Here is an 18,817-nt window from a genome sequence, read left to right as displayed (position 1 = left end):
TCATGTGGAAAAAATTTAAATCCCGAATAGTAATATTACAACATTTAATACAAATATTTTAAAGTTTCTTTTAATGAGTATGGTTTGACTTTTTAAGATATGCTGACTTATAGAAAGAGTTTCCTTTTTTGCTGTGAACAAATAACCTCAGCATGTTTTGCAACACAGACAAGATCTTTGAGACATTACAGACCAACCCAGGGAAATTTAGTTTTTTGTCCTTTATGAAATAAATAGGGACTAGTAAAGAAGAAAGATTCTTTGTAATAAAACATTATCCACTGTTACAATATGTACATGCCAGATGTACAATTGCAAAATGACCACATCTCTTTTCTATGGATTTGAACTGATTCATACCATTATCATTCCTCTTTCTCAGCCCGTGAAGACAGATTCTCCACAAACAAATCCTCCTCTGTTGTCTCTTCTAGTGAATGAAATGAGGCGACAGTTCAAAGTGTAAGGTGTCGTATATTGGGGGTGTCTCATGCAACACTCTTTTCTTCTCCACAGCTGTCCTCCTGCTGCCAGGAGGCCACGCTGATGGCCTGGCTCAGAGAAGTGATGAGGGAGGTCAGACCGACGAGGTAGCCGTCCTCTCTGCTCCCCTCGGCCCACGGGACGTTGTGTCTGAGCTGGCTCGCTTCAGGCACCGGCGTCGTCTTCCCAAAGTCTATCATCCACACGCTGGCCTTGCTGCTGTGGTCGTGGACAAAGAGAAGCGAGCTGCCAATCACCTGATCAGGTCAAACATAGATATGATAATATCAGCAAAAAGACCTCTGGGTTCAATGTGGTTTTAATAATGATCTTAAGCAGAATTTAACAAGACAAGATCAGTCTCTACGTAAACCAACCTCATGGGTTCTGAAAAACGATGAATTCTTCAGTGCGTCACTCAGGGCCAGGAGTCTGGAGTGGTAGGCTTTCTGAGAGCACAGATGAGTAGAGTTGTGGTTTAGCAGCAACAGTTAGTTCACACATCACAAAGTAAATAAAAAAACACCAAAGTGGACACCAAATAAAGAAATGACAGGAAGTCAGTTGCAAAGATTAGAGAAGGAAAGGAGGAAAGGAGGAAAATTAGACTTACAACTTTTGATTTTGAAATTTCCATTTTAGTTTTTTTCTGTTTTCGTAAATGCTTGTTGTTGGTTTAGTCTTTTATCCGGTCTTAATTAAAAACGTTTAAAGACAATTGCCTCCATATACGGCCATTGTGTTGAGGTATACTTTAACTGTCTTTAGAAATGCACAGCAGGCATCAGTGCATTGATTATGTATTGGAAGCCTAATATGGATTGATCGATCGATCAAAGGCAAATACTTGAGACACACTAAAACTGAACAAATATCTCATTTTCATTAGATCTCAGATTTTGAGTTACGTTTAGTCATTATTTTTCAGTCATGGATTCCTTTATTTTATTATGTTGTTTTTTTTGCGAATTATTATAAGATTAAGAAATTAGGACATGTTTTCTAAAGGAAGAGTGTAAGTAGTGTTTTCATAACGAGTAGAACTGACCAGGATCTCCAGTTGTCTCCTGGTGAAGAAGAGCAAGGCCTCCGTGACCTGAGCTAAAGTCAGAATTTTCCTGAAGTCCCGGTGGACGCTGCCGTCCTCCATCTGACTCACAGAGAAGCAACACAACAGCACAGACATGGCAACTTTGAGAACTTGTTGAGAATGAAATAGATAATTGTTTTGAGTTGTGCAGTGATTTTATTGGCCTTCAGTCCTACCATAATGCCTTCTATCCTGAAGCCCAGTGTGGACGTAGAACTGGTCGTATCCCTCCACTGAAGGTATCGACACTTGGTCACCCCTTTTTGTTCGTGTTCCTCCTCCAATGGAGCGGACGGGTCTATTTTCACCATCTTCTGGTACATGTCACTCCGCAGGGTGCCGTTGGTCCGGGCTTTAATCACCTCCTCCTCCTGGTATGTCCTGAGAAGGAAACTCTCATGTTGTACATGAACATACACATTTTACAACTCAGCCTCTCCTAATCATGACTACACTCATTTCTACAATTTGAGTCAGTGTATACGCCTGCAAGACTGATCTGGTCTCCTCTGGTTGAAAGACATAATTACTCTCAAACCTGACTCCCATCTTGCAGTCCATGATGAGAGGTTTCCTCAGACCGCTCAGAAGGTCCTCCAGGCGGATGTAGCAGTGCTCCCCCTTGGTGACCAAGCCGTGGTACTGCGGCACAAAATGTCTCAGCGGGTCTCGCATCAGGCAGTCCAGACACTTTGCCTCCACTTCACTGTACAGTTTCAACACCTCCCCTCCCTCACTCAGCTGGAAGGTACCTGGCAGCAGTGAGGCAGGTAGAATTATTAGCTACCCACATGCGTAATAAAACAAGAAGGCAGATATTATCATTAGTTGTGTGATTTGTTCCCCTTTAACATAAGTTACAATCAGGTCTATGTATTGGAGTCTTATGAGACAACAAGCCCTTACTCAGAGATTTTTGACTTGATGAAATGTGTTGTTTCTTAGTTTGGGAAAAGTTGGGCCTTCTGGAGGTAAAGCGTTGTAACACAGCAGAGATATGAATGTATGCATGAGCTATATCCAGCATGCAGTAGTGTACAGATACACGCAGTAATACAAGTGAATGTAGTTGATTTTGGTGTTGTTGTGATCACAGTAGTTGCTGAGTCTGTTTTGGAGGAACATGCCTTGATGTCCAGCCAGCTGGACCCAGGAGCTCTGCCGCCGCAGCGACCAGTGCATCATGGTCAGGTAGGTTCTCCAGGAGCGGCACTGAGGCACAAAAGAAGAGCAGCTTATGTTGATGTCTACATGCAAGACGAACTGGCTGTGGAGCCTTTCCCCAGCATGCATTGCTTTTGAAGAGAATGCAATGAGAATATTTGAGGATATATCTCTGATTGAGAGGCATTAGTTGGGATACATTATACAGTATAAACACATTCTAAGTCCTCTGTGCACGTCAAAAACTGTCATGAGTGTCAGTGCGTTTGGTGTTTACAAACAGCGCGCGTATACCTCGTCAGTTAAGATCTGTTTTGTATATACACAAAACAGCCATACACAGGCATGAAAAAACAAGGGAAGCGAAGGCAGACCCGAGCATGCTCAGTAGAGGCACTGTTACAAAATGACAAGTTTGTAGTTTGAGGGAAATATCTATATCATGTGATATGTAAGACCTAATACTTCAAATTGCAGATGTTTGCAAATATTGATATTTTGATCCCAGAGATGAAATGTTTTGAAGATGCATATTTCTCTTGTAATATTTAATGATAATTTGCCTATTATATCTGTTATTCAATCCGTACTCCCTCTCCTTTCACTGGCTGCTCCCATCTGCCTTCATATCTGCAGCAGCACACAGGTATGCAAACGCCATTCAAATCGGACTTTGTCAAAGTCCTCTTTCAAGCCAATGCAAATTTAGCTGGACCAAAGGTGCAAAGAACAGTTAAGAAATATAGTTTTAGTAAGCCTCTTCTGTGGAAAACCAGAGCAGCCATGATGCACATGTGTGATGCCAGACTGGTGCAGCAAAATGCCCCAAAAAATGCCCCAAAATTGCCCCAAAATTAAAAATGTAGTTTTAAACTGCATCCGTGCAATCTCACCTTCCTGAACACCATCCTCTTTGAGCCAACATCTTCTCCTTCGCTGAACACTTCATCGCTCTCTGCTGAGGAGAAGTTGACGGAGGAGCTGGAGGAGGATTGCAAAAGCTTGGAGAGGATGGGGTGTGGGGAGGCCCACTGATGTGCTGTGGAGTCCTCTCTCAGTCCCAGCAACTCCTCTGCCTCTTCATCCTCCCCCTCTGGGGTCTCCCCTCTCCCCTCCTTCTCTACCTCTGCCGCTGCAACAGGAGACCTCTTCCTCTCTTCATCCTCTTCTTCTTTGCCGTCTATCTCAGAACTGGAGTTTCTACCTCTCCAGTGTTTCCACTCGCTGTTTGGGGGCAGCCCACACTCCCTCTCTCTTCCACTCTCTTCTACGCTTCTTTTCCCGCTCCACCTCTCCCAACCGTCTGTATCAACTTCATGGCTCCCCCCAAGTCTCTCCTTCCTCTTCATCCTCCATTTTGCCTTCACCTCATCCCTTGCACATCTTGCTTTCAATTCAAAGTCCTCTTTTCTTTCTGTGCCTTGAGCGACCTCGTTCCTGTTTTCCCTCGGTACGTTATTTGATTCTGAATTGAGCTCATTGTCCTCCTCCCCGTCCTCTCCGAGTCCACCTATACACTGACTGTAAGGTGGGAAACTTTTTGTGGACTTCAGTCTGGGTCTGGATCTCACTCTGACCCTCCTGCAGCCGCTGGAAGGCTTTTCACTGATTGTCATATGTTGGTGCATCTCATCTGATAGTGTGGCAGAAAAGTCATTATCCATAGTTTGCTTGCTCTCTGTCTCCGTCTCCATCCCCTCCATGTGGTTATCGTCTGCCATGTCCATCTTCCAGTCCTATGTGTGTGAGCGCAGGTAGAGAATTTACTCCATGACCCCAACACATGTGCTTGTACAAAACGGAGAAATGTTTACAAGTTGGGAAATATTTGCACAATTCGGAATATATTTGAGGAAATTTGCTTTTTTACAATTCTGTAAGCAATGTTTTAAAGCTTTCTTCAAATGACACATGGAAATATAAAACTACAAATGATCATATGTGTCTAACTTACCTTACTATGTCTTTGACCTGTTAGAAAGCTCTGCGCCAGTGAGCTTCATCCCTCTCTCATTCTCCCTGCTGGTGCCATATTTTGCATGCAGTGACGTCATGAAGTTTCCAAAAGCTTCAAGAGGACATCCAGGAATGACACACCGTGTGAGGTAAAAGGCTGGAATTAGGAGAGTGTACTTTGTGTTTGTGTAAACTGTTTTGGGGAGTTGTTTTCTGACTACACAATTAAACAAGTAGTCTCATAAACATTTTTCAAAGGTTTTATTGCAGCAGCTTAACAGAAAGTGCTTTATTTGTACACACGTTGGCTTAATATTAAATTAATTTCAGATATTTTTGTGTAATAGAAAGAGACACACAGGTTGCTTTACATATCGTAATTTTACATTTGGAAGAACATTTTATTGTACAGATTTTAAGCATTTTAAAGTAACATTTTAGCTAGCATGGTAGTTATAACCTGCAAAAGAAACAGCTTTATAATCTTACTTTTCACAGCTGAAAGAAAAACATAAAAACTGATGGGATTAAGAAAGAGTTAAAACAATTTAGTAATTTATTGGATTATTTCACAGTTTCATGGTTACCTTACATATTTTGTCTGTATTCATTCAAATGTTTATTTATTTCATAATGTCGTATTTATTTACTGTTAAACAGATTTGGTGAATATCAGATTACAGCTATGAAGTGCAAAGTAATAAAAACACACTGACAGTGAAAGATTTGTATGACGTGATGACGGTTCAGGTGACTCAATCCCATAAATCATAAACATTAAAGCAAAACAGTATGAGACAACATTTTAATATCATATTTTGTATTTTATTTATGCCTTGATTGTTGCAGAACTTTCTTAAATTCCTTACATGTGAAAACCTACTTGGCAATAAACCTAATTCTAATACTGAAACACAGATGACGTGATGTTGGAGCAAAAAGATCTACAGCTGAAGCAGGGCAGCTCAGCGGTGTGTAGGTGCTTTCTGAGTCATTTTCAACCATGAATCTCTCTTACAGCTTGTAATCGTTCCTGTATTAATGGCCTCAGGCTGCATCTTTTTCAATTGTTTCAATCTGATGGTGAATCTGTCTGTTCTGCACCTCCGTGTTGGCGTCAAAGGATGGCGCCTCGCTCGGCTCAGATTCGTGGGGGTCATCTGAAGGGAACATCAGATCTGCAGTACCTGTCAAGGAATTTATTCATGAATTTTTTTTAGTCAGCACCACGTCCCTGATGGAAATAACTCTCTATAATATATTCTCTGTGCCTGTGTTTTTGCACCTGCAGCAGCATCTTTTTCATCTTTCTCTTGGTTGTTGTTTGTGTTCTCCTCCCTATCTGACAGCAGTCCATCTGTTCTGAGCTGTAAACAAGGAGGAAAACAAGCTCTCAGAGCTTGTTGAGTCTTAGCTACAACATCTGAGCGGAATCTGGTAATATTTCACTCTCACTTAAACACCAAACTAATGAAGTGTGCAGCCCTGCAGCTGCAGTTACACATTGTGTGCTTCTCCTTTCACCTGCTCTGGTCGCCAATCCACTTTCAACAGCAGCCTCACGTAGCAGAGGACAAAGACGACACTGAGGAAGATGAAGTTACTGGACACGCCCAGCATGGCTGATAGGAGAGGGAAGTTGAACAATACGTATCTGAGTAGAAAAACAAAGACAGTAATTATGATGTGAAGAAAAAAAAGCTCCTGTTATCCAACTTTCTGTCAGTTTGACTCATACTTATATGCCAGTGAAGGTGTAGACATAAGAGACTGATTATTTCAAGTGAAGAAATGTTTTGGTGTAATGAGGCTGCTGTTGGTGGATAAATATTTTGCTTTAGTTTAGTTTATTTGAAGAAGATATAATCATGGAATAAAAAATGCCAGAATTACTCAAAATTTTAATCTGCAGTTCGAAGGTGTTACAAAAGACAATAGATTTTCTGCTTTAGGGTTAAGTTAAAATGTGTTTTAGTATGAGATTACTAACTCTATCGTAGCCTCATTTTGTGCTTTAGATTTAAAGATATGGATTTTTTTGTCTTGTTTCAAAATCATCTGTATGATCTATTATAAAGCATTGTGTACACATCTTACCTCATACCAGTGAAGTGAGCATGAATATAGAGCTGAGATGAGTAGATCTGCACCTTGCTGGACAGGATCTCAATGACGGCCGTCACCGAGGGGACGTACTGTGTACATGAAGACAAACCTATAAGGTAGACGCCAACAAAATACCTGCTTGCTGTTTATGCACACTGACACATGCTGACACGTTCACAAAGTAATGCTAGACTCACAGGGTCGTCCGTGTAGTCTGAGAAGAGCTCCACCTCCAGTACTTGTTTCTGCTCAGCGACTCCGGTCAGAAAGGCTGGGAGGAACAGCACCGTTCCCAGGGACCTCAGCAGGTCTGAGCGGTATCGCAGCATGCTCTGACAACAGCAAGGCAACACAATCACCCAGACATACACACCTGAAGCGTTCATTTCTGTCTCCCCCATTAATCTGCTCTTTCCTTACAAATGCATGATATCCCCAGAAGGTATTTTCAAGGATGATCAAAGGTTGATTGATGTGGTCATGGATGCAAAAGCTTTACCTTCTATAACTCAATGATTCGGTTGTGTGCTCAGGTTAATGATCACTAACAAAAGCTGATCTCAGTGGACTACCTTATGAACATTTTATGATTGAATGCAAAAACATCCCAAAACACAGCCTTAAAAAGTACAAAATCAACACTTTGATTACGTGATGTCAGGCCTCAAAGGAAGTATTTATTAGAGGACCGCTGCACTCGATTGCGTCTCAATGTACATGCTTTTCTTTTCTGATCACTCTGTGTTCAATCAAAAAATTTAAATTAATGATGGCATCCCTTACACATGGAAGCTCTTTACTCACACCATGTCATAAGGTCACATGTTTGTCCTGTCGTCTCCATCACCTGAGCACTGAGATCACCTTCTGTTGCAGCAAGCATAGGCAGCCCTAAACTGGCTCTGACCAGGCTGTGTGATTAAAACGTTATTGTGCGTCAGCGCTGTACTCACAAAGCGAGAGCTGGAGGCGGACAGCTGCTGTCTTGCCTGAGAAACACACAGCAAATGCAAACGTGAATCACCGGGTTCTGCAGGCTTTATTAATGAAGCACTGGGAGCCGAACAAATCAACGACTCACAGAGCGAGCGGAGGAGGCAACTTGCCCTCCGTCCCGAGAGAAACAGGTTGTCTTGATCATGAACATCCCCGTCTCCTGATTGGTCGGAGAATCAGGCATATCCAGCTGCAGAGACATCTGATAGGCCTGGCCGAATGTCAGCACCTGCATACACATTTTAAATTGATTGCACTTGAGGAAGTATAGATTGATACATAGAGTAGATACATAGATATATGCATGCACACACACACACACACACACACACACACACACACACACACACACACACACACACACACACACACACACACACACACACACATCTACATACATGTTTCTTATTCCTCATCAGAGAGATGTTGGCCACTGGGTAAGAGCACAAAAAAGATGCAGGAGATTCACAGTCTGTCCTGCATACAACGTGAATGATTGATTAGGATTAAAAACAAGAAAGCAAGAATCAAACACACAGTAACTATACAGTCTGTGTAAGACTTCACATACACACCTGTAGTAATAGTGCACAGGTGTGGAAAAAGCCGCCAAGGGCATGTAAGAGTAGTAGAAGCTACCATATAAAAAGACGGCGACCAAGAGGAGCAGGATGACGATAGAGAACAGAATGAATCCCTGTACGGCTCTCTGACGGGCGTGTGAGATCACCATGAGGACGGCATCCTGGAACCCCAGCAGAGCTCGGCCAATGAGGGTTGACAGTTCTTGATCATCTCCTGGACGCAAATGACTTTCTTGATCCATGAAGTCTAAACTTCGATAAACAACAAAGTAAACTGTTTACCAGGAACAGAGGGAAAACCACAGATACAAAAACAACATACAACAAAAACTCAAAAAGTTAAATGCAACCACATTACAAGCATGTTTTAAAAGATGAATGTGTAATTAAAAGAATCGTACTGGTTAAGTTTGGCTCCGGTCTACGGTCTCAGTCTTTGAAATGTCTTCAGTGTTCTCCAAAAGGTTATCTGGTTCTTACTCACATTTCCCTGTAAGAAAAAAAAAAGATTTCATAAAAAAGGTGTGGTTGATGATGTTATGATGTCATGAAGCCTATAGATACAAGCACCCCTTTGATAGTACTGAGAGCTGTGAAACCACTGAGTCCAATCTCAGTCACAAGCAGAGGCCTTTCACATGAGATGACTGAAACAAACTGACACAGTCATCTAACACTTGGACTGTATCACATGTATCTAGAAGCAGCAAATCAATGTGTATACGTTTGTTTTGATAATTACACATATTGTGTAATAATGTTGGTGGATAGGCAGTATTTATCACTTCATCAAATGCAGCCGTTTATTTTCTCATGTAACTAAAGTTAAGTGATGGAATGTAACTAAGTACATTTACTCATGTACTGTACAAATCTGAGGTACTTTACATGAGTCTTCTTTTTCTCATAGACACTTTCTATTTCTACTCCATTACATTTCACTATAAACATTTGGCAGCTTTAGTTACTGGTTCATTTATGAATTAATACTTTGCAAACAATTCATATGAAGAGCTTATATATAAACTACCTAACAGAACATAGAAGTCGAGCTGAAACGATTAGTCAATTGATAAAAGATGAATTGGAAACTGTTTTGATTGTCATCAAAAACATTTGAAAGATTCCAGTTTATGTGGATTTGTTTTTTTTACAGATTTTTATTTATTTCTAATAATTTTGGAGTTTTGAACCATTGGTTGGACAAAACAAGCATTGTGAAGGTGTTTCAGTTGACATCTTTCTGTATTGAGTACTTTTACTTTTCATACTTTACATGTATTTTCCTGATTATACTTACGGTACATACTTTTATGTAAGTAATATTTCCAATGCTGGACTTTTTTTTTATATGAACACTTCATCCAACACTGCTAAAGTTTTAGTAATATCTACTCGTTAAAAGAGGAAGGGAGTTGTGACTTGCACAACACATTAATGAACACCGCCATGAAGATTTTCAGATTAAGAGTTATGCTGCCAAGGATTATAGTTTGGGGACCCTAAAGCATTTTCAACTCAATGTCCAGATTAAAACCTTGTTTTGTCTAATGTGCATGTGATAGCCAACAGCAGCATGTACAGTACTCAGTCTTGTTAGAAAAAACTCACCTCTGGTTTCTGTTGGCCAACTATGAGTTGTTAGGAAATCACTTCTCCTTCCCCTGAAGTCTCTTTGTCCACAGCTTGATACTGTCTGGATGAAATGGTGTCAACAGAACCCCCCCCCCCCCCAATAACTTTAGCTGCTGAAAAGATGCCATTGGACAGGCTTTAGTCCATCCCACATGAAGAGAGATGCTGCTGCCAACTGGAACAGAGCTCCTGGTGTTGAACATGACACTGACAACAAGGACGAAGCTTGAGACCTGGTGTTCATACTTTAAACTACTAAAGCCCCAAGATATAGTTTATGTCATTATTCCCTGTGAGAAATACAATAAGACTGCTTATATCTGCTTATCATTTTCTTTTGGTAATTGTTAAAAAACGGATTAATTCATTGCCCTCAGTGACAATGTTGGATGATAATTTGACCTGAGCAGCCTTTATTCTATTCTTTCCTATTAGCACATTCTACAGCCCAATCCATATTATACTTACATATATGTTTAATTGCTGAATGATTTTTTTATATCGCTCCTGATTTTCTGATAATATTCAACAGCGCCCCCTAGATGACAAACATGTTTACATATCTGTGCAAAGGCACCTCAATTGAATAAACACCAAATTGCAATTTACTTGGATAGACCTTGGTCTTATAATGTGGTAAAATGGACTATTTTAAGAGGTGGTATGTATCACATAGAAAGCATCTGGACCCTTTGTGATCCCATATTGTTTTTATAGAGTAAAGAGAATAGTTTATAGAGTATTATAAATTGCCAAGAGATAAAATCACCAATTAGGAATGCAGTATTTTGGATAATAAGTATATGATAACTGAGGGAAATTCCAGAAATGCCTGTGATCTTGACCAAAATAAATTAATTAGATAATGAATGGATGGACTGAAGTGCACATGTGAATATTTTGTGACCAATTATTAATTACACTTTGATAGATATGTAGCCTATAAAAACTACATTTAAAAGAAAAATATGTCAATATCTAAGAGAGGCAGGGAAAGTAGAAAGTGAAAAAAAAAGAAAAAGTACAACAATCTGTCAACAGGAGGAGGCGACATCATCCAGCGGAACAGAAGAAACCCGCCAAAATATCTGACACCATAGAAGAAGACACTTTCGTCCAATCATACGCTGCGACTGTCGCAAACCGGAAAAAGTCAAATCTTACATTTCATTTGACATTATTGTTTGGAAAACTGCTTAAAGGTAATGTTGCAGTTATGTTTCTCAAATTCACATTTAAGTCACTTAACAACACGTTTAATAATGTTGAAGAGGAACTTAGAAAACACGCTAATATGACAACATCTTTAGTTGAAGTGGCATGCTGTTCTGCTGGTTGTTATCAGAGCTCTCAATAATACATTATCATAGTTACTGTTATCAGTATATACTTCAGAGACAACCTTTTTATGTCTGAAATCACAGCAAGAAATGTAGGTTTAAATAGAAGAGTGTACGTTGTTGTTTTCATGTCTTCGTGTTTCTCTGTCTTCTGGTTGCAGGATGTCCTGTAACACCAGTGTTACTCGTGTTAATGTGTCATCTGTGGCTCAGGCACAGCAAGTCCCGGTCCACCTCCTGCCCTGTGAGATTGAACACAATGGGCCGGCCCAGGTCTCAGAATACCTCACTGCTACCACCAAAGACGGCAAACTAGGTACACCCAGCCTCTCTCCCAGTAGAGTAAAGCGTGTTGTTACTGGTCCAGTTTTCAACCCTAACCTTCTAACAACAGTCCTTTGTGCGTTTATGTCACGACAGAGAAGACGGTGTCGTTCAGAGGGCGTGGGTTGAAGGGGCAGGAGCTCGGCTGTCCACAGGGCTACACCGGCTTAGTGCTTAATGAGACCAACAAGCCCAGCTCTGACCACGAGGTAAACATAACATCATCACTGACGTCATCGCTCTTTCTACACTGTCCGGCATTCTGGTTCTGTCAAACATCAGGCAAAGCACTGACTGGCCATGAAACCACATTTTTGTGTGCGGGTGAGGATTCTGGGAGTCTGTCTTCATGATGGTAAACAGTGTGTGTGTGTGTGTGTGTGTGTGTGTGTGTGTGTGTGTGTGTGTGTGTGTGTGTGTGTGTGTGTGTGTGTCCAGGACAGGACATTGAGGGTCTCCTCTGTGTTTGACAAGCTGACCTACTGGAACCTGGAGACGCCTCCAAACTCTGACGACACAGTCGTGATGGCGATGGATTGGCCTGAGTTAGCTGAGGCGGTGAGTTCTTTTGTTTGGGAGCTAACTTAAAAAGGGATGTTTGATAGAGATAGATAGATAGATACTAACTTTATTGATCCCGCGAGGGGAAATTATTTTGTTACAAGCAGCAATAGGTTACAGAGCAGCAATAGGTCACAGGTAAAAAAAATCTTAATATTATATAAAAAGAAAAATACAAGAAAGATACACATGTCACAATATATACAGTTATAATATAGTAAAGATGTTATATAAAAAATGCACACTATATACACAGTGAATAGAACAGAATAATATTAAATCAACTAAATAAACAGTAGTGCAGAGGTTTAACGATTTGATTTGGCCCGAGGTGATTTATTGTACAGTCTTATAGCGGTAGGCAGGAACGTTCTCCTGTACCTGTCCTTATGACAGCGGAGCTGGATCATTCTGTTGGAGAAAGTGCTCCGCTGTCCCTGCAGTAGGTGGTGGAGAGGGTGGTCCTGGTTATCCAATATGGATGATCGAAGACAAACTAACACTCTTTTTTTCTTCATTGCATGTCCCAGAGGGGTTTCATGTTGGCGTAAAATTGTGGTTTCTGGGCGTGAGGAGATAAACAAAGGCTACTCCAGTAGACCAATTTACTAACGATTATTTTAATGAAAATAATTGTTTCTGTCACAGAAGTGTTGTTAAAATTAATTCTACAGCCTAATAACGTGCGTAAGAGTGTGTCTTCCAGGTGTAATAATCTGTATGATTTATAGATACAATATTATTCATTTAAAACTAGATGTGTGGGTTGTACATTTGCTGTTGGTCATTTTTTATTGTTTCTCTTCAGTTTAACAAATGCTGTCAAAATGTACAAAAGCAGCTTCATTGACAATATTTTATTGGAAAATAGTTTGGTTGGAAATACAAGGACACAAGGATATTTTGTCTCTTCACAGATCCACGGTCCAGTAGAAGACTGAGGAGAGAGAAAACGTTCTGCTCAGCTCACGAGTGAAACGTACAGTTTGCTACAGTCAGAGAAATGCTAATGAGTTCAGTGTTACTATGTTACGATTGCAGAGTAACAGATGTGATGTTTATATTTTTGTATGTTCTTTTGTAGTGAAATAAAAAAAATGACTGACCAACCTTTGTGATTATGTGATTCATCGAAACAACGATATGTTCACTTTGTTTCTTTTGAACACAGTGTTTATTCACAAAGTAACATTTAGATTTTGAACACCATGACACAAGGATGAAGTGATCGCTGACTCAACCGTCCCTTCTGAGTAGACAAAACTCCAAAACTAATCCGTTTTCATTAGTACATACAGAAACTGTTATTCCATGTAATATGGTGCAGAAGAACAAATTCCAAACGGTCATTCAGGCACATTTAAAGTTGAAGTCTAAACACTTAAATAGAAGGCAGAATTACTGTGTGTGTGTGTGTGTGTGTGTGTGTGTTCTCTTACTGTGTAGTCACATTACAGGAGAAACTACAGAGGGTAAGGTCACATGGGCAAAGAGAAAAGCCATTCTGATTTACTCCTTTCTCACTTCCACTGCAATACCACCATGTACCATGAGAACAATTCAACCTGTTTTCCATTCCTCACTACTTTGAATTGAATATGATGGAGAATGCTAAACAAAGTCTATGAAATATGTGGCAAGATTATAAGTAAGAACAAGATAGCCACAGTGCTAAAATGATCTGACCAAATTTACAGTAAGAGAATGTAAATAATCCTGGAAATGCATAAATTGGTGGTCATATAAAATGAATCAGTTTATTTGGCTGCCACTGACATTTCTGGGTCAGTTACCTCACTTAGGAATGATTCCTAATCAAATACTTCTTAGTGCATGAGTAAAGGAGACAAAGAAAAGGCCTTTTTTTTGGCAGTGTTAATATTCTGTTTAATAAACTATCTGCTGTTGATGAAGTGCCTTCATTAAAACTGATGCAAGAAAAAGCTTGTATTACAAGTTAGAAAATGGCACTATCTGATTCTAATTGTAGAATTGGTGCAGGTATCTGCTTTGATAGTTTAATCCTGTAAACAAAACACTAGACAGTACAACGCTACTACATTGAAAATCAGTCAAACTTTGCTGGTCACACACTGAAAAGGCAGTCATACAAATTACAATTCTTGTAACTAATAAAAACACTAAACACAATAGCTGTCCCTTACTTTTTGAGTTAATATAGCACAATCAGTGTAGGATGTCACATACTGTATCTTGTTGAAAGTCTTTTGAACATCTTCTGAATCGTCTTACAACAATGAGGTTTTAAATAATTTTTATACTCATAAATAATGAAGGTATTAAAAAATTAAACTGTAAAATCTCTGCTACATTTTTGAAGAGTAGCAAAATAGCAAAAAATCCGATAAATTTTAGGATTCTCAGGAGACAGTCACACCTGAACATTAAGCGTGTTAGTATGATGAATGACTAGTGATATCACTGCCACATCGCTGGTGTTTACTCTGTGTGTGTGTGTGTGTGTGTGTGTGTGTGTGTGTGTGTGTGTGTGTGTGAGAGAATTCTGGTATTTCTGTACTCATGGGGAAAAAGACATATGCGAGCTCTCGTTTTTTTTTTTTGCTCTGGCAGATGCTTCTGGGCCAATCACAACCATTCATCTGATATAGGGTCGTGTTTGAGACGAACATTGTAAAATGGTGCGCCGTTAAGGCACTTTTGAAAACAACTGAGATGGCTGTTTAATACCAGCTCATCTCTGCATGTTGTAGTCCGTTTATATTTTAAATGTAGAATTAGAGTCAAGCTATTCTGTTAAAGTTCGGTATGTGTGCATGAGTATAGAAATACAAAGGTGTGTGTGTGTGTGTGTGTGTGTGTGTGTGTGTGTGTGTGTGTTAGCTAAGAGGTGGTGGTTGTGGTGGCAGGGAGGGCTCCATGTCTGCCTTGCTGCGTTTGGCGGGCAGCGTGTGGTCGTGAGCTTTCCGTATGTGTCTGTACAGGTCGCCTGATTGCGTGTAGCTCCGGTAGCAGTAGCGGCACTCATAGGGACGTTCACGCGTGTGCACAATGGCGTGGCGCCTTAGTGTGTATGTGCACGAGAAAGTCTTTCCGCAGACTCCACACGTAGGGACGTCCTCTACAAAGTTCCCCATTGAGTCCTGGAAGTCCTGGAAGTAGGACGGAGGGTCTGAATGCTGCTGAGCTGTGGACGGAGGAATGAGGGCGAAGGACGAAGTGTCCTGGGAGGAAGGGCCGGCACCGGAGGACGAAGAGGAGGGAGAGAGGGGGAAGGAGTAGTCATTTGAATGGGAGGTCATTTGTAAGATGCCCTGCGGGTGGGAAGAGAGAAACTGAGGACTGTGCAGCTCCTCTTCTTCTTCAAACTCATCGTCTACTTCCATCACTAACTCTCTCTCTCTACTTTCCTCTTTCTCCTCCTCCAGCTCTTCGTCAGATATAACAATGGCCTCCACTTTGACTTTCAAATTCTCTCCGTCATTGCAGTCTGTCCTCACTCTGCCCATAGGAGGGTGAGATCTTTCATTTCGAGTGGTGGGCGAAGCTCTCATATTCCCCTCAGGTCCCTTAAGGGTTTGGATCTGAGGAGCAGAGTGGAAGTCCAAGCTTTGGCATTGGAGCGACACCGCATTCTGGATTCGGATCTGTGGCGCTGAGTGTGTTGGGTTTTGTGAGGTTCGTGCTGATGCTTGGAATAACGTGACCGTCTGTTGTCCTGTACCTTTTGTCCCTCCGTGGCCAGCCTCAAAGGGATTCCTTACAGAGTCATCGCGTGGCAGTCGGGGTGCGTCCTGCTGTGGGCTCGGGGAGAGGGTGGTTCCTGCCTGGGAATAAGCAACCACTGACCGACCACTAGCCTGACTCACTGGCACCAGAGAGGAAGAAGAGGAGGAGGGCTGCTGGTTACTGCAGTAACTGGGGAAAGAAAGATATATTCTAAACAGCTTCTTAGTAACAATAAATCACAGCAATCTAGAAATACAAATCAAACCCATACCTGTATGTCTCAGTGGTGCTGCAAGGGCTGCAGAGTGCCGACACCTCTCCATGCCCACCAGTACCCAGCCTGGCATGACCTGCTGCAACAGGGGCCGACCGGCCTGTGATGACGCCCGGCACCAGCTCTCCGCCTGGGGGCAGAGGAGCGGCGTCCATGCCTGGCTGCGTGGTGTCAGCGAGGTCAGGGCTCAGAGGAGTCTGAACTCGTGCTTCTGTCCTCCGTTCAGACTTCACAGACTCCAACTGACTTTTCCCCGTCATGATGGATACTGACGGGAATGGTGCTGCGATGGCGACTGGATTCATGAGCTCACCTGCCATGGCCACCACAGGCTCAGCTGCACCGTCACCCCCACCCTCCCTCCCCGTCTCCGTTGCCCTCCTCGCACCAGCGCCCTCTTCAGAGCGAGTGCTGTCCGCCTCAGCGAGAGGCCCTCGTCTCTGCAGCCGTCTCTTGCAGACTCTCACCACTTCGTTCATGTGCAGGAAGCTTGCGGCCGCCAATATGTCCTCCACTGGTGGAGACTCGCCCAGCTGCAGCACGCCTTCATAGACAAAGTCCAAGAGCAAGGCAAACGCAGCAGACGTGACAATGTCGCTGTCGAGTGTGACAGAGCTGCTGCTGCTGCCGTTTCCACCGAGGACCCCTGGAGAGTCTGAGTAGAACATGTGAAAGAAAGGCGAGCAGGAAGCCAGAACAGCCCTGTGAGCCAGGAACCGGGATGAGCCCACCACGACGGAGCAGTCACAGAGGAAGCCCCGCTGGCGCTGGGAACGCAGAGCTGACAGCAGCTGCTGGGAATGCTGAGGGAACTCCATCACCTGAGCAGAACAGAGGAAATCAAAATGAAAGAAAGCAGAGACACAAAGAGACAATGCTGCTGTCACTGAAATAAATCCCTACAGACGGCTCTGTGGTGAGCTGCATAAAGTATCTTGAAAAACTTTTTTTAAGTAGTTCTCTTGTGATTTCTTTAGAAAATAATAAATTTAACATTCAGTCGTCTCTCTGGGGGAAACATCCATAAAGGGTCAGTTTATCTAAATTACCAAAAAGTGCATACCTTTTAGATAGTTTTGGTTATGGTTGCTGTTTTTTCCTTCTTAGACGAAGGAAGAAACCGTCCCATTATTATGAGGTACTGTATATGCCCTACTGAACAACAATCTGACATTTGAGAGAACTTATGTTGTCACTACTGGGCACTGTGACGACCCCTCCCTCCCACTAGGACCCCTTGTGTCCTCTTTGTCTTTCAGGATGTTAATCTACCACTGATGAGCGACACTTGAGCCTCCTTTGGTCCCAGCTGTAAAGGCTGCCCCTCTTCTTTAGCTGCCTCTTGTTGGGATGACACGGCTGCTTATTGGTTTTGTTCGTTAGTTTGGTTATATGTTCTTTAAATAATTGTCTATTCATTACTTTTAACTGGTCTCGTCTCCCTTATGTTGCAGCCTTTGAGCTGGGTTGTAACAGTACCTATTCAAATATTACGGAGTACTAGAGTGTGACCATCCTTGAGAGCCGCACACAGGTCATAAACAAGCATCCATCACGCTAGAAGCACTGTTGCCTGATATCAGATGTTGTACATGTTCAACCTCAAACTCGGAGGAGTGGGCCGATTCAAAGGTCTGTATTAGTCCCAGGAAACTAATACTGCCCCCAGCGTATTTTGTATCCACAGCATTGTACCTTAATTTGTGATTGCTGTATTTGTCTTATTTTGTCCACTGCACAAATTAAGCTCCTTAGGGAAAATTAAGTAATATGAATTTGTGGGGGCAGAGAAAGAAAAGAAAAAGGACATCAGCTGCATTCAGTGGGGCTCCAGAGCACAGTCTACATGTTAATGACAGTGTTTTCTACACTGGAGGGACACTCTTGAGTGCACTTGTTCACGTTTGTTATAATCTTCTTGTCCCTCCACCACACGTTTTGGGTGAACTAGTAGTTGAGAATAACAATAACACATAACGACTAAAAAGACAAAATACAGATGTTGGGGCACAAGTTATAAAATAAACATTTCAACAGCACACTTACAGAAAGTAGGGCTCCTTCCGCTCTTTAAACGATGTTTATTGACAGTTCAGAGTCATCCCGGTGACGTATGTTACGTTACGTTTCCATGGTGACATGCCCGACGTCTTCAGCCCAGGGGCCACTTCGTCCAGGTGATAAACAATCTTTATCGTGAAGAAGAAGACAACCAGAAGCATACAGGTGAGCAAAAAACAAATATAGCAAACAACAGCAAAACGAAACTGGCCAGCGATAACAACAGGCAGCTCCAGCTCAACTATGCTAACACCAGTTAGCAAACTTAGCTCTGCCTCTGTGTACAATTCCAGCACCGGGATTCTTTTCTCCTCCATCAACCGCATTTTTCTTTGTTTGGTTATATCGGCATGAGCTTTGAGTTACCGTGAAATGTACAGCACACATCCTGAGCTGCAATACGTCCTATGTATCGTAAGTATGATGAGTATTGTCTTACCTGCAGCAGCTGTCTGTCTGAGTGATGTTTTCTTGCAGGACAATTGCTATTTTCTTCTTCTGTGGTGCTCCGCCACAGCGCCACCTACATGCGAAG

The 18,817-nt window shown here is 42.0% G+C and overlaps 4 protein-coding genes across 7 annotated transcripts; 1 reads left to right on the top strand and 3 right to left on the bottom strand.

Moving 5' to 3' along the window:
- Positions 1 to 206: 206 nt before the first annotated feature.
- On the bottom strand, positions 207 to 4,464 carry si:ch73-22a13.3 (inositol-trisphosphate 3-kinase A). The gene is made up of 7 exons (XM_068715470.1): positions 3,631 to 4,464; positions 2,701 to 2,785; positions 2,112 to 2,325; positions 1,750 to 1,954; positions 1,532 to 1,633; positions 861 to 932; positions 207 to 740 (listed from the first exon to the last, which is right to left on the bottom strand). The coding sequence occupies exons 1-7, from the start codon at positions 4,462 to 4,464 to the stop codon at positions 489 to 491; spliced, it is 1,764 nt and encodes a 587-aa protein (XP_068571571.1). The 3' UTR covers positions 207 to 488.
- A 508-nt stretch (positions 4,465 to 4,972) lies between these two features.
- On the bottom strand, positions 4,973 to 10,070 carry LOC137875978 (seipin-like). Of its 4 annotated transcripts, none has more exons than XM_068715499.1 (11): positions 9,991 to 10,070; positions 8,781 to 8,869; positions 8,371 to 8,631; positions 8,194 to 8,272; positions 7,881 to 8,024; positions 7,753 to 7,788; positions 6,997 to 7,131; positions 6,791 to 6,888; positions 6,218 to 6,347; positions 5,979 to 6,060; positions 4,973 to 5,880 (listed from the first exon to the last, which is right to left on the bottom strand). In XM_068715499.1, the coding sequence occupies exons 3-11, from the start codon at positions 8,619 to 8,621 to the stop codon at positions 5,741 to 5,743; spliced, it is 1,095 nt and encodes a 364-aa protein (XP_068571600.1). In that variant the 5' UTR covers positions 8,622 to 8,631; positions 8,781 to 8,869; positions 9,991 to 10,070; the 3' UTR covers positions 4,973 to 5,740. The 4 variants fall into 4 exon arrangements, with proteins under 4 accessions (XP_068571600.1, XP_068571599.1, XP_068571601.1 ...); XM_068715498.1 differs by having other exon boundaries at positions 8,371 to 8,626; XM_068715500.1 differs by lacking the exon at positions 7,753 to 7,788 and having other exon boundaries at positions 8,371 to 8,626.
- Positions 10,071 to 11,131: 1,061 nt separating this feature from the next.
- Positions 11,132 to 13,348, top strand: rnaseh2c (ribonuclease H2, subunit C). Its single transcript, XM_068714955.1, has 5 exons — positions 11,132 to 11,216; positions 11,516 to 11,670; positions 11,775 to 11,887; positions 12,117 to 12,236; positions 13,157 to 13,348. Exons 2-5 carry the CDS (start codon positions 11,517 to 11,519, stop codon positions 13,178 to 13,180), a joined length of 411 nt encoding a protein of 136 aa, XP_068571056.1. The 5' UTR covers positions 11,132 to 11,216; position 11,516; the 3' UTR covers positions 13,181 to 13,348.
- An 8-nt stretch (positions 13,349 to 13,356) lies between these two features.
- zbtb3 (zinc finger and BTB domain containing 3) lies at positions 13,357 to 18,767 on the bottom strand. Its single transcript, XM_068714953.1, has 4 exons — positions 18,722 to 18,767; positions 18,268 to 18,410; positions 16,219 to 17,042; positions 13,357 to 16,136 (listed from the first exon to the last, which is right to left on the bottom strand). Exons 3-4 carry the CDS (start codon positions 17,037 to 17,039, stop codon positions 15,098 to 15,100), a joined length of 1,860 nt encoding a protein of 619 aa, XP_068571054.1. The 5' UTR covers positions 17,040 to 17,042; positions 18,268 to 18,410; positions 18,722 to 18,767; the 3' UTR covers positions 13,357 to 15,097.
- Positions 18,768 to 18,817: the final 50 nt, after the last annotated feature.

This window comes from Cebidichthys violaceus, unplaced genomic scaffold (genome assembly GCF_023349555.1).
Source record: "Cebidichthys violaceus isolate CVI_PGR_0920_01 unplaced genomic scaffold, fCebVio1.0.p SCAF_2, whole genome shotgun sequence".
Lineage (NCBI taxonomy): Eukaryota > Metazoa > Chordata > Actinopteri > Perciformes > Stichaeidae > Cebidichthys > Cebidichthys violaceus.
This window is presented reverse-complemented; position numbering and strand designations above follow the sequence as displayed.

Coding starts and splice junctions, on each gene's coding strand:
- si:ch73-22a13.3 (XM_068715470.1), bottom strand. CDS start 4,464: ATGGACATGGCAGACGATAACCACATGGAGGGGATGGAGACGGAGACA. Junction 933..1,531: donor GGAGACAACTGGAGATCCTG/GTCAGTTCTACT, acceptor CTGTGCTCTCAG/AAAGCCTACCACTCCAGACT. Junction 741..860: donor CGTTTTTCAGAACCCATGAG/GTTGGTTTACGT, acceptor TGACCTGATCAG/GTGATTGGCAGCTCGCTTCT.
- LOC137875978 (XM_068715499.1), bottom strand. CDS start 8,621: ATGGATCAAGAAAGTCATTTGCGTCCAGGAGATGATCAAGAACTGTCA. Junction 8,025..8,193: donor TGATGAGGAATAAGAAACAT/GTATGTAGATGT, acceptor ATGTGTATGCAG/GTGCTGACATTCGGCCAGGC. Junction 6,061..6,217: donor TGGATTGGCGACCAGAGCAG/GTGAAAGGAGAA, acceptor CCTTGTTTACAG/CTCAGAACAGATGGACTGCT.
- rnaseh2c (XM_068714955.1), top strand. CDS start 11,517: ATGTCCTGTAACACCAGTGTTACTCGTGTTAATGTGTCATCTGTGGCT. Junction 11,888..12,116: donor AGCCCAGCTCTGACCACGAG/GTAAACATAACA, acceptor GTGTGTGTCCAG/GACAGGACATTGAGGGTCTC. Junction 12,237..13,156: donor GGCCTGAGTTAGCTGAGGCG/GTGAGTTCTTTT, acceptor GTCTCTTCACAG/ATCCACGGTCCAGTAGAAGA.
- zbtb3 (XM_068714953.1), bottom strand. CDS start 17,039: ATGGAGTTCCCTCAGCATTCCCAGCAGCTGCTGTCAGCTCTGCGTTCC. Junction 16,137..16,218: donor AGCACCACTGAGACATACAG/GTATGGGTTTGA, acceptor TTCTTTCCCCAG/TTACTGCAGTAACCAGCAGC.